This window comes from Xenopus tropicalis, chromosome 7 (assembly GCF_000004195.4).
Source record: "Xenopus tropicalis strain Nigerian chromosome 7, UCB_Xtro_10.0, whole genome shotgun sequence".
Lineage (NCBI taxonomy): Eukaryota > Metazoa > Chordata > Amphibia > Anura > Pipidae > Xenopus > Xenopus tropicalis.
In genome coordinates, this window is record NC_030683.2 from 3,775,519 (window position 1) to 3,787,092 (window position 11,574).

Genomic DNA, 11,574 nt, shown 5'->3' on the forward strand with positions numbered 1-11,574 from the left:
TGCTGGCATTTAGTGAATGTACCATTACCCCCGGCTGCCAGTCATCTCACTGCCCCCCAGCTGCCAGTCAGTCATCTCACGGCCCATCAACAGAACCCACCTACCTGTGCCATTAAGCACATGTTCCGAATGTGCCGTAAGTACCCAAAGCAGGACCCTACCCACAAATAAGAATATTAAGATCCAGTGGTGCAGCTAATGTGGCCCTCTAGGGCCCTCTGCTGGCCAAAATAAACAGTAACATTGCAGTTGGGGTTGCCAAGGGAAGGTGGTGCAATGCCAAGGTGCCACGCCGATGTGGGTGCGGCAGGGAGGCGACAATTAGAGAATACACCACTTTACATTAAAAAAACTTTTATTTTACATGATCCGTTATTAAAAGCTTATTTTATCCACAATATATTTTACATCTTATTGATAAATAAACGCAGACAGAACATTAAAGTAAAGGGGCAAAAGTCTTGGCCCCGGGGTGGGGGGGGGAACTTCAGGTTCCACTCTTAAGGGTAAAAACCCACGGGGCGGTTCAGTCGCCCACGATAGATCTCTGCTATCCGCTCCAAAATGGCTTTCCACTGGCAATAGGAGTCACCAGTGGAAAGCCTTTTGCATCGCTTCGGCAGTCGCAGTGGGCTCCGTGGGTTATTACCCTTAAGGGTGAAGACACACAGAGCTACTTAGTAGCAGCTACTAAACGCCAGAAATTCCCCTGCCATAGACAATACTGAGAATTGCCTCTGTTAAACACAGGTAGAGACAGTTATCAGTAAATGATCAGCATTGTCTATTTTAGTAGCCACGACAAGTAGCTGCTACTAAATAGCTCCGTGTGTCTTCACCCTAAAGGGTTAAGTCCCCCTGAGCTGGGGGCCACTGTCTGTGCACCAGAGGTAAGTGTGTGATTGAGTCCCAAGGTCTGACCAGCAAGACCAAGATGTGCAAAGCAATAGGCAGCATTGTAAATATCCTAAGCCGTAGCTGAACTACACCTCCCAGCATCCCCTGTGTGCCCTAACATGGGACTCTGAAAGGAGACACCGCAGTACAGACAGATGGAGCCCTGGCCGGCGGCACCAACGTGGCACAGACACTACTTAAACACACGTGTATTATCCCCCACAGTATAAATTTATAAAAATTGCACAATTTCTAAAAAATCATTTAGAAAATTGACAGGGGTGGGGTCACACCTGCCTCGGCTTCCTATCGAGCGGCGCCCGTAAGCCATTCGCTAAAATACTTCTCCATCGCCGAGCGGGATTGGTAGTTGCCGACGTTGACAGTCGGGATGATTTTCTGGGGCTTCAGCCATTGGACGAAACGTTTGAGCTCCGAGTAGCTGCTGTGCTCGCTGTACGGAATGCCTGGGGGGGGGAGAGAAGCAGCTCAGGGTTTATATCCTCCCATGGGGGGGGCAAGTAAACGAATGCAGGACATGGAGTCATTAAACTACAGATTAGTCGCACTTCCCCTTTAATTATGTTGAAGTCCCATTTAAAAGCAGATTTTACCCCCACGCACCATACATAGTGACTTTCCCTCGGATCTCGGGTCGGATATCCGCTACCGACGCACTGCTGTCCGAATAGGTCCAGCCTGTGGGTTTGAATGCCAGAACCCGGTCATATTTACCAGAGAACTTGCCAAGATGCACGTTCAGGCCCTGGGAATAAAAATCATAAACAATGAGTGTAAAGACGTAAGAAAAAAATAAAACACATAAATTGATTTATATTTCCCACAGACAGCGGCATATAGGGTAAAACTATGGCATCATAGGGATTCCCCTGTACTAAGCACAATTCAGCAGGAACAGCCCCCTAAGTTTGCCCATAGCCTATACTGAGAGATACCATAAAACTATGGCACATAGGGATTCCCCTGTACTAAGCACAATTCAGCAGGAACAGCCCCCTAAGTTTGCCCATAGCCTGTACAGAGAGATACCATAAAACTATGGCACATAGGGATTCCCCTGTACTAAGCACAATTCAGCAGGAACAGCCCCCTAAGTTTGCTCATAGCCTGTACAGAGAGATACCATAAAACTATAGCAGTGGGCTGAACCCACTTGCGGCAGGTGGGTAGGTGAGCTGTGGGAGGAGCATATGGCAGACCTACCTTAAAATTCACCTGCATCATGGGCAGGACATGGAGGGCCGTGCTGTGCCAGTCGGTGGTTACAACGGAGCGGATATCTGCCGACTCCAGACACTGCATAGTCCTGTACTTGTCCTGGGACATGCAGACTTTACACCCCAGGACGTCGGCGATGGCTGCCAAGGCAAAAAGGACAAGTTTACTGATCCGTTTTATTTTGGTTCAGGTTAGCAGAACTGCACTAGTCCAGTAGCCAAGGGCAAATTGGCATTTTTAGCTATTGAGCCCCTCCCACAACCAGGTAACGTACCTAAGAAGACCTTTTCCTTCCCAACGGCGTAGGTGCGGCAAACCACCAGCGTGCGCGGATGCAGCGTGACCGTTTCAAAGGCCGTGTTCACTGCGAACTGAATGGCTTCCTGCTGCGGGGGGAACGTGTACTCTGGGCTGCAATAGCTACAAGCACAACAGAACCCATTCAGAGATTAAAGCATTCAGGATCCAGAACCAGAGTTAAAAAAAAAAAAAAAAGGGCCCAATAGGACGCACGCGGAGCAGGAACAAGGGGATTCCCGTTTCTGCTCCGGGGGAACCCAGGAAGGATATTTTTTTTCCCCAGCAGCGGTGGGGAAAAGTGCTCCACGTGCCCTAGGCCTAGAGCAACCAGGCAATAGGGCAGATTTATATTCAATATAAGGGCAGATCCAGAACAGGTACGGAGGCTTCTAAAGTCCATTCGGATAAGGGAGTCCGCACCCTCAGATAAGGGTAAATAGCACTCGCCTTCATTCCTTCACAGTTATTTGTATAAAGATGTCAGATCAGCTCATTAATATGATTAATTGGGAAGGAATCAGGACTGGCCACATGGGGCAGATTCTCAGCCTGTAGGGAAACACTTGCCAAAAATCCACCCCTCCGCTGGCATCGATCTCCTACCAGTACCCGGAGACGCTGTGGGTGCAGACAAGGTTGATGCCAGCGGAGGAGCGGATTCTCAGCAAGCGTTTCCCAAAATGTCGGATCTGGTTATTAATTTGATTAGTTGGGAAGGAATCAGGACTGGCCACATGGGGCAGATTCTCGGCCTGTAGGAAAGCGCTTGCCAAGAATCTGCCCCACTGTTGGCATCGGTCTCCTACCTGTACCCGGAGGCACTGTGGGTGCAGACAAGGCTGATACCAGCGGATTCTCAGCAAGCGTTTCCCAAAATGTCGGATCTGGTTATTAATATGATTAATTGGGAAGGAATCAGAACTGGATACATGGGGCAGATTCTCAGCCTGTAGGGAAACGTTTGCCAAGAATCATCCCCTCCGCTGGGATTGGTCTCCTACCAGTACCCGGAGGCACCGTGGGTGCAGACAAGGTTGGTGCCAGTGGAGGAGCGGATTCTCGGCAAGCGTTTCCGAAGATGTCGGATCTGGTTATTAATATGATTAGTTGGGAAGGAGTCAGAACTGGCCACATGGGGCAGATTCTCAGCCTGTAGGAAAGCGCTTGCCAAGAATCTGCCCCACTGTTGGCATCGATCTCCTACCAGTACCCAAAGGCACTTTGGGTGCAGACAAGGCTGATGCCAGCGGAGGGACGGATTCTCGGAAAGCGTTTCCTAAGATGTCGGATCTGGTTATTAATATGATTAGTTGGGAAGGAATCAGAATGGGCAGTTAGGCCTAAAGTGGCCATAGACGATAAGATCCGCAGATCTTCTGCTGATATGCCTACCTAAGGTGGGCGCTACTAGGCTAATCTGATTATTTGACAGGAGCATAGTTGCCAGACCAAGGACCCCATCAACAAGCCAATGCGGCCCCTGATACCTGGCCAATTGAGATCTGCCCAATCTTGGGCCAGATATCGGTCAGGTAGGCCCATCGGGGGTGCGTGTATGGCCGCCTTTAGGGCTGCAAAGAAACGCATGAAGTTTCCTGCTTTGCTCTTACTGACAATTCTATGAAAGGAAAAGTCTGCGCTATTCTATTTGCCGCTAAGGCTAAGAGGGAAAGAAGTCTGAAATCCTTACGTGGTGTCTAGATACAGGGTATGGACCCTCTGGCCAATCAGAGCAGGGTAACTCTCCATGGAACGATCTGCCCGGAAGTCCCCAGTGTGCAGTATGGTAGTTCCGTTGGGAAGCCGGAAAAGTAGCAGAACTGCCCCGGGGCAACTGGAAGATAAAAAAGTTGTTTCCATGGTTATAAAATGAATGAAGTTATATTCTATAAAACTATTAGGCCGATGTCACCACTTGTGCCCTGTAATAGGCATGAATGGGATGGAAACAAAAGGCTGCACACAAGGTGTATTTTAGCCAGAAAATATATAGAATACTCATTGTAAGCAGCAGTCCTGCCCTGCTTTATGGCTGAGATTCTAGCTATCTGTATAACAGAGCATTCTGTCACAGTGGCACAGATCCTATCTGATCCCCCCATTGTAAGCAGCAGTCCTGCCCTGCTTTATGGCTGAGATTCTAGCTATCTGTATAACAGAGCATTCTGTCACAGTGGCACAGATCCTATCTGATCCCCCCATTGTAAGCAGCAGTCCTGCCCTGCTTTATGGCTGAGATTCTAGCTATCTGTATAACAGAGCATTCTGTCACAGTGGCACAGATCATATCTGATCCCCCCATTGTAAGCAGCAGTCCTGCCCTGCTTTATGGCTGAGATTCTAGCTATCTGTATAACAGAGCATTCTGTCACAGTGGCACAGATCCTATCTGATCCCCCCCATTGTAAGCAGCAGTCCTGCCCTGCTTTATGGCTGAGATTCTAGCTATCTGTATAACAGAGCATTCTGTCACAGTGGCACAGATCCTATCTGATCCCCCCATTGTAAGCAGCAGTCCTGCCCTGCTTTATGGCTGAGATTCTAGCTATCTGTATAACAGAGCATTCTGTCACAGTGGCACAGATCCTATCTGATCCCACTGCCCCTTCGTCCCCCCCAGTCTGACTTTAGTAGGTTCTGGAGCCCCTCACAGCACTTACTGATTAGCTTCAAGCAGTACCACCCGAATCCCATCGACCACACACTCCGTGTTCATGGGCAAAGTGTTTATGAATTCCGACTCCACACGCAGTTTGCTCTGCACAAGGTTTCCTGTGATCTGACAAAGGCAACATAACAAGTCAGAATGATTGCAGCTAAACCTAAAGTGGAAGGATGGGTACATGCGAGCGCCTCTGCCTCCCAGAATCCTCTGCCAGACCGGCAAGCAATGCCAGACTCTCTAGTTTTAAAATTCCATCAAAAGGCAGAAAGGCCTTTGCTTTGATAGGATAGGAAACAAACTACACACATATCAAGGATATTCAACTTGCTACCCTCTGGTTCTTGTTGTGCTATAACTCTCAGCACTAAGCCAACCCTTCCTTCCAACAACCTTTGTCTGTCCATGGAAAGGTGGGAGTTGCAGTTCAGCAGCATATATTAAGCAGTAACAAGTCCTTTGTATATAAATAATGATTTTCCAATGGGCTCCCCCCCCAAACCAACCTGGTGCAGAATAATATAGTGAATTACCCACTTAATATTGCCTTGTTGCACATACCTTGCTGCAGTAGATTGGGCAGCGGAATTTCTTGGTCAGTCCCCCGTAGTGATCGGAGTGAAAGTGAGTGAGGAAATAGGCGGTGCAGCCCTCTATCTGCCCGTACTGGAAAGCGTCCACTGTAAAGCCAGTCCCTAGAATACAAAATAAGACTCAGCAGACTGTATGGCTGGAAAAGTGACTCTTTGGGGCCCCACACAAGTTATTTACATGGGGCCCCACACAAGTTATTTACATGGGGCCCCCCCATGAACACAGTAGCAAATTGTAGCCACACCCCTTGTGTGGGCAATATAAACAGCTGATGTTACTCTATAATAAGCAGTTCCACTGATTAATGTGCTAATAAGTCATTTAGTTTATTGGGGGTCAGTGGAGTTTAACCCCTTATCAGATAAGCATGTTTCCCCTGAATTGTGGATCTAAACCGCTGGACAGTTAATATGAAACTTATATATAGAAGAGGTTGCCTACCTGGAATTTTCTTGTAGAAGGGGCACTGTTTCTTGCCTTTGCCCTCCTCCCCCGTGGAGAACTGCCTGGGACGCTTCCACCCTCTCCTCTGGTTCCCAGCTGCCCCCTCCGGCTCTGTGTTGGTATGATCTGCAAGAGGGTCTTTGTCTCCCAGGGGGGGCCCCTGACCTTTCCGCTTTCTCTGCGCAGGTTTTCTCTCAGATGGAAGAGCCACGTCATTCTGGTTCTGGAGCTTAGGGGGGACTTTTGCCTTGGGGTTCTCCTCTTTGGGTTTGGGTTTCAGGCCAAAAAACACACCAATGTCCATCTGTTTCATCCCCTTTGTATTTGCACAGGACTGAGACTGCATGGATTTCGAGGGCATTGCTGGAATCGTTTGGCTCAGTGTTAATAACCCTTTATCCTTATTTGACAAGCTCGGTGTCGGTTCTGGTTCTGAGGCCTGGGCTCTGTGTGAGCTAACAGAACAACTTTCTCTCCTACCTGCTTCCACTGAAGAAGCACAGTCAGGAAGACTCCCTCTCTGCTCCTTCAAATGAGTAGAATTCCCAAACCTGGGGGCACATTCAGCAAACGAATCTGATTGAGACTGGAATGTCTCCCATTGGCCAATCACTGAGGCAGGTGAGCTGCATTCAGACCAATTAGCGTAATCAGGTATGTGGTCAGATTGCTGCTGATTGGCTGCACATTGGGAGGTACTACTTGCACTGAGCTGGTTTGGCTGCTGAGAATCCTTTAGTGATGGAATAATTCCATTCTCTTGGGGGCAGCGAGACTGATATGTATTCTGCTGTGTTTCGTCTTCTGTCCCACCATACTCTTCCTCAAAGGATTCGCTGGAAAACAGTCTCTTTATAGGATCTTCATCGCTGTCCAGTTCTTCATTAAATATAAGTGGGGAATAGGAGATTCCATAATCCCCCAAATCCGCAGCTTGTTGGGGCGACTGTGGGGTTTTGGCAGTGGAATCGGCACATTCAGGGTAAGAGTTACTGAGGGTTTCTTGGGAGAGTTTCTCATGTTTGGATGGGGAGGATAACCAGGCATCGAGGGAGGTCTGTTTCACTGAACCCTGAGAGCTTGCAGGGGACTTGTCTTTGGGGGGCGTCTGGCTTAGGGTTTTAGGGCTGCTCTGACTGCGTCTCTTTTTGTTTATGTTTTCGCTTATTTTTGACCAGGAGATGGGACTTTGCGAGAGATTGAGTTTAGCAGTTTGGCGACAGGAAGAGCCCGGGGTGTTCAGCAACGAGAAAACAGAGTCATTTACTGCCCTGCTCTGAGCCAGCTGGAAGTGTGAGTAGCGCTTGTAGTGAGACGGAATTGCTGAACTGCACGTGACGCCATCAGGACATTCTGGGTGGAAACAAAAATATGTTACAGAAATAAGTAAAAATATGAAGAAAATGTCCATACTGTCTAAAGCAGGGCTGGCCAACTGGGGGCCCCCAGGCCAGATGTGGCCCCCCCAAAGGATTTTGATGGCCCCCAGTCTGCTCGGAGGCTCCACAGACTTCACTATATGACACCATCATTTGAAATGAATCTGACCCCCCAGAATGCAATGCCACATATAACTGAGCCACTACTTGTAATAAGTTGGACAGCACCGGTCTAAGGAAACAATAAGGGGGGTCTCCCACCCATCCTGATTGCTTAACTATAAACCCCCACATCATTTGGCTGTTGTGAAATGATGAGATTCCAGGTAAAAGGCCTGGTTGGCAGTTTTAATCCTTTGGTGGAAACCACAGCAGCCAATCGCCATCTAGTATTAAACCCCAAAAATAATTTTCTGCCAAATAAAAGTAAACATAATTCTAAGCAACTTTCCAATATTAACGTATTAGTGTTTTAAAGGTTATTAGTAAATCTAATTGCCATTGAAAGCAGCATTTGCTGAACTTTTTAAACAATGTTGCAAAGATCAGTCTCCTTCAGCAATACAGGTCTGTCAGGCTGCTGCCTTGTGTTACAGTGTTTCAGGGGTCAGTCTCCTTCAGCAATACAGGTCTGTCAGGCTGCTGCCTTGTGTTACAGTGTTTCAGGGGTCAGTCTCCTTCAGCAATACAGGTCGGTCAGGCTGCTGCCTTGTGTTACAGTGTTTCAGGGGTCAGTCTCCCCCAGCGAGTCAGGTCTGTCAGGCTGCTGCCTTGTGTTACACTGTTTCAGGGGTCAGTCTCCCCCAGCGAGTCAGGTCTGTCAGGCTGCTGCCTTGTGTTACAGTGTTTCAGGGGTCAGTCTCCTTCAGCAATACAGGTCGGTCAGGCTGCTGCCTTGTGTTACAGTGTTTCAGGGGTCAGTCTCCCCCAGCGAGTCAGGTCTGTCAGGCTGCTGCCTTGTGTTACACTGTTTCAGGGGTCAGTCTCCCCCAGCGAGTCAGGTCTGTCAGGCTGCTGCCTTGTGTTACAGTGTTTCAGGGGTCAGTCTCCCCCAGCGAGTCAGGTCTGTCAGGCTGCTGCCTTGTGTTACACTGTTTCAGGGGTCAGTCTCCCCCAGCGAGTCAGGTCTGTCAGGCTGCTGCCTTGTGTTACAGTGTTTCAGGGGTCAGTCTCCCCAGCGAGTCAGGTCTGTCAGGCTGCTGCCTTGTGTTACAGTGTTTCAGGGGTCAGTCTCCCCCAGCGAGTCAGGTCTGTCAGGCTGCTGCCTTGTGTTACAGTGTTTCAGGGGTCAGTCTCCCCCAGCGAGTCAGGTCTGTCAGGCTGCTGCCTTGTGTTACAGTGTTTCAGGGGTCAGTCTCCCCCAGCGAGTCAGGTCTGTCAGGCTGCTGCCTTGTGTTACCCTGTTTCAGGGGTCAGTCTCCCCCAGCGAGTCAGGTCTGTCAGGCTGCTGCCTTGTGTTACAGTGTTTCAGGGGTCAGTCTCCCCCAGCGAGTCAGGTCTGTCAGGCTGCTGCCTTGTGTTACACTGTTTCAGGGGTCAGTCTCCCCCAGCGAGTCAGGTCTGTCAGGCTGCTGCCTTGTGTTACACTGTTTCAGGGGTCAGTCTCCCCCAGCGAGTCAGGTCTGTCAGGCTGCTGCCTTGTGTTACACTGTTTCAGGGGTCAGTCTCCCCCAGCGAGTCAGGTCTGTCAGGCTGTTGCCTTGTGTTACACTGTTTCAGTCAGAGCCCCCAGGGCAGGGAATAGAAAGGGACAAACACTGCTTCTAATAGCAATTATATATACAAATAACTCAAAATCCATTGCACATTTGTAATGAATGTATATTGCAAAGTTGCTTAGAATGATGTTTTCTTTTATTAGGCAAATAATTATATTTGGGGGTTGACTTGTCCTTTCATAGTCGCAGTGCAGCTGTTCCACATGTTATTGCCCTGCGGTTATGGCAGTTTACCTTTCTCCGTTGAGCCTGCAGCGTCCAAACATTCGCTCACGTGCCACCTTGGTGACTGCACCAGCAATAGAGAGAATGGCATCTGGCAGCTTGGGCAGTACCCCTCGTGCCTGGGATGGGGAGACTCAGGGCTCGGATTCCTGCCTGGCAGAGGGGGCTCCTCTCTCTGGGAACTCCAGCTGTGCCCATCTGTATGTTCCCTTTTCCCTCCTACTGTAGAAGTCTGAGGAATGTTCCCACTGGGGGGCTGAGTTTTGGCTCCGTGCAATGAGCGTCGTTTCTGAGCAGCTTTGTGATTGGGTTTTGTTGCTTTGGCAGCTGTGCCCTGAGCTGCAGGCTTCACCCCATTATTGGCCGGCTGCTTGGCTTTCCGTTTAGACGTATACTCCCAGATGTCCTTCTCGAATAGTTCATTGTCCGACATCTTGGCCCTACATACTATAATGAAAGAAATAAAGGTCAGGGCTGTTTGTACAATCCCATTGGACTCAGGGCAGCTGGGGTATTAATAGCCCAAATGATTCCTTCTACAATTCTATTCAATCATTAAATACTTTTGAAAGCTCCAATGCCGTTCTGGTGTCACAATTGCTCTCCATACTTTGTGCCCTTCACCAAGCAGATCTGTTGGGTTCATCTGGGGAGGGCTCCCCGATCCCACAGGCACTTGGTTCAGCGGAAAATTTTCCTTTCTTGCCTATGAATGGGTGCTAATGGACTCGAATAAAAAAATGACCTGCCAGTGAGCGGGTACTGCTTCTGGGGAGGGGTGCCGTATGCCCTGGGCTGCCAGTGAGTGGGTACTACTTCTGGGGAGGGGTGCCTTATGCCCTGGGCTGCCAGTGAGTAGGTACTACTTCTGGGGAGGGGTGCCGTATGCCCTGGGCTGCCAGTGAGCGGTTACTGCTTCTGGGGAGGGGTGCCGTATGCCCTGGGCTGCCAGTGAGCGGGTACTGCTTCTGGGGAGGGGTGCCATATGCCCCGGGCTGCCAGTGAGCGGGTACTGCTTCTGGGGAGGGGTGCCATATGCCCCGGGCTGCCAGTGAGTGGGTACTGCTTCTGGGGAGGGGTGCCGTATGCCCTGGGCTGCCAGTGAGTGGGTACTGCTTCTGGGGAGGGGTGCCTTATGCCCTGGGCTGCCAGTGAGTGGGTACCGCTTCTGGGGAGGGGTGCCTTATGCCCTGGGCTGCCAGTGAGTGGGTACCGCTTCTGGGGAGGGGTGCCTTATGCCCTGGGCTGCCAGTGAGTAGGTACTACTTCTGGGGAGGGGTGCCGTATGCCCTGGGCTGCCAGTGAGCGGTTACTGCTTCTGGGGAGGGGTGCCATATGCCCTGGGCTGCCAGTGAGTGGGTACCGCTTCTGGGGAGGGGTGCCGTATGCCCTGGGCTGCCAGTGAGTGGGTACTGCTTCTGGGGAGGGGTGCCATATGCCCCTCTATGACCCTGAATGAGCAACTGAAGGAAAACTTGACTTTTAACCTATTAACCATGACAGCTATGCCCGCTCAGTCCCAGATAGCCAAAACAATATGTTCCCGCTGGCCTACCTGCCCTTGGATGGTTGCTGGACCCCATGCCTAGTTCCCTCCTCACTGGATCCCCTGGTACCCTCCTGCTGTAGCCTGCCTAGGAATAAATGCCAGTCCCTATGCCCAGGAATGAGTTCCATCATCACAATGATCCCCTTGCTGGCCTTCCAAGAGTGAGCTCAAAAAACTCACACTGACACCTTACTGGGGCCCTCCTGCCTTTGAAGGGTTAATAATATCAGTCCTCATGTACCCCTGACTGGTATTATTACCCTACATAGGCAGGAGGGCCATCTTGCTGCTGTGCCACCTAACTATAAATGTAAGTCTGTACAATACCAACCCTAGGAGTAAGTCTTCACCTTCCAGACATTCTTGGGCCCCGGGTCCTGTCACCGACCCGCCTGCCGTTCCATGTCTCCGCGCCTTCTCCCGCTGCCTGAACATCCGCTGCTGCAGATTCGCGCCCCAATACTATATAATCTCTATAACCTAACCATGCCGGGATATAATGTCAGGATGTACCTCCGTGTACCTATCGCCACTGCCCCCCGTCATGATTTTTTCCCTTTTTGTTTT

The 11,574-nt window shown here is 50.1% G+C and overlaps 1 protein-coding gene across 2 annotated transcripts; it reads right to left on the reverse strand.

The window, feature by feature from the left end:
* Nucleotides 1-337: 337 nt before the first annotated feature.
* Nucleotides 338-11,561, reverse strand: dclre1a (DNA cross-link repair 1A). 2 transcript variants are annotated; one of them, XM_004919380.4, is made up of 10 exons: nucleotides 11,358-11,561; nucleotides 9,468-9,905; nucleotides 6,134-7,489; nucleotides 5,660-5,793; nucleotides 5,097-5,215; nucleotides 4,127-4,270; nucleotides 2,411-2,556; nucleotides 2,122-2,276; nucleotides 1,522-1,663; nucleotides 338-1,364 (listed from the first exon to the last, which is right to left on the reverse strand). In XM_004919380.4, the coding sequence occupies exons 1-10, from the start codon at nucleotides 11,440-11,442 to the stop codon at nucleotides 1,204-1,206; spliced, it is 2,880 nt and encodes a 959-aa protein (XP_004919437.2). In that variant the 5' UTR covers nucleotides 11,443-11,561; the 3' UTR covers nucleotides 338-1,203. The 2 variants fall into 2 exon arrangements, with proteins under 2 accessions (XP_004919437.2, XP_004919436.2); XM_004919379.4 differs by having other exon boundaries at nucleotides 11,339-11,446.
* Nucleotides 11,562-11,574: the final 13 nt, after the last annotated feature.

Coding starts and splice junctions, on each gene's coding strand:
- dclre1a (XM_004919380.4), bottom strand. CDS start 11,442: ATGTTCAGGCAGCGGGAGAAGGCGCGGAGACATGGAACGGCAGGCGGG. Junction 4,271..5,096: donor GTACTGCTTGAAGCTAATCA/GTAAGTGCTGTG, acceptor TTTATCTTCCAG/TTGCCCCGGGGCAGTTCTGC. Junction 1,664..2,121: donor TGATGCAGGTGAATTTTAAG/GTAGGTCTGCCA, acceptor TTTTATTCCCAG/GGCCTGAACGTGCATCTTGG.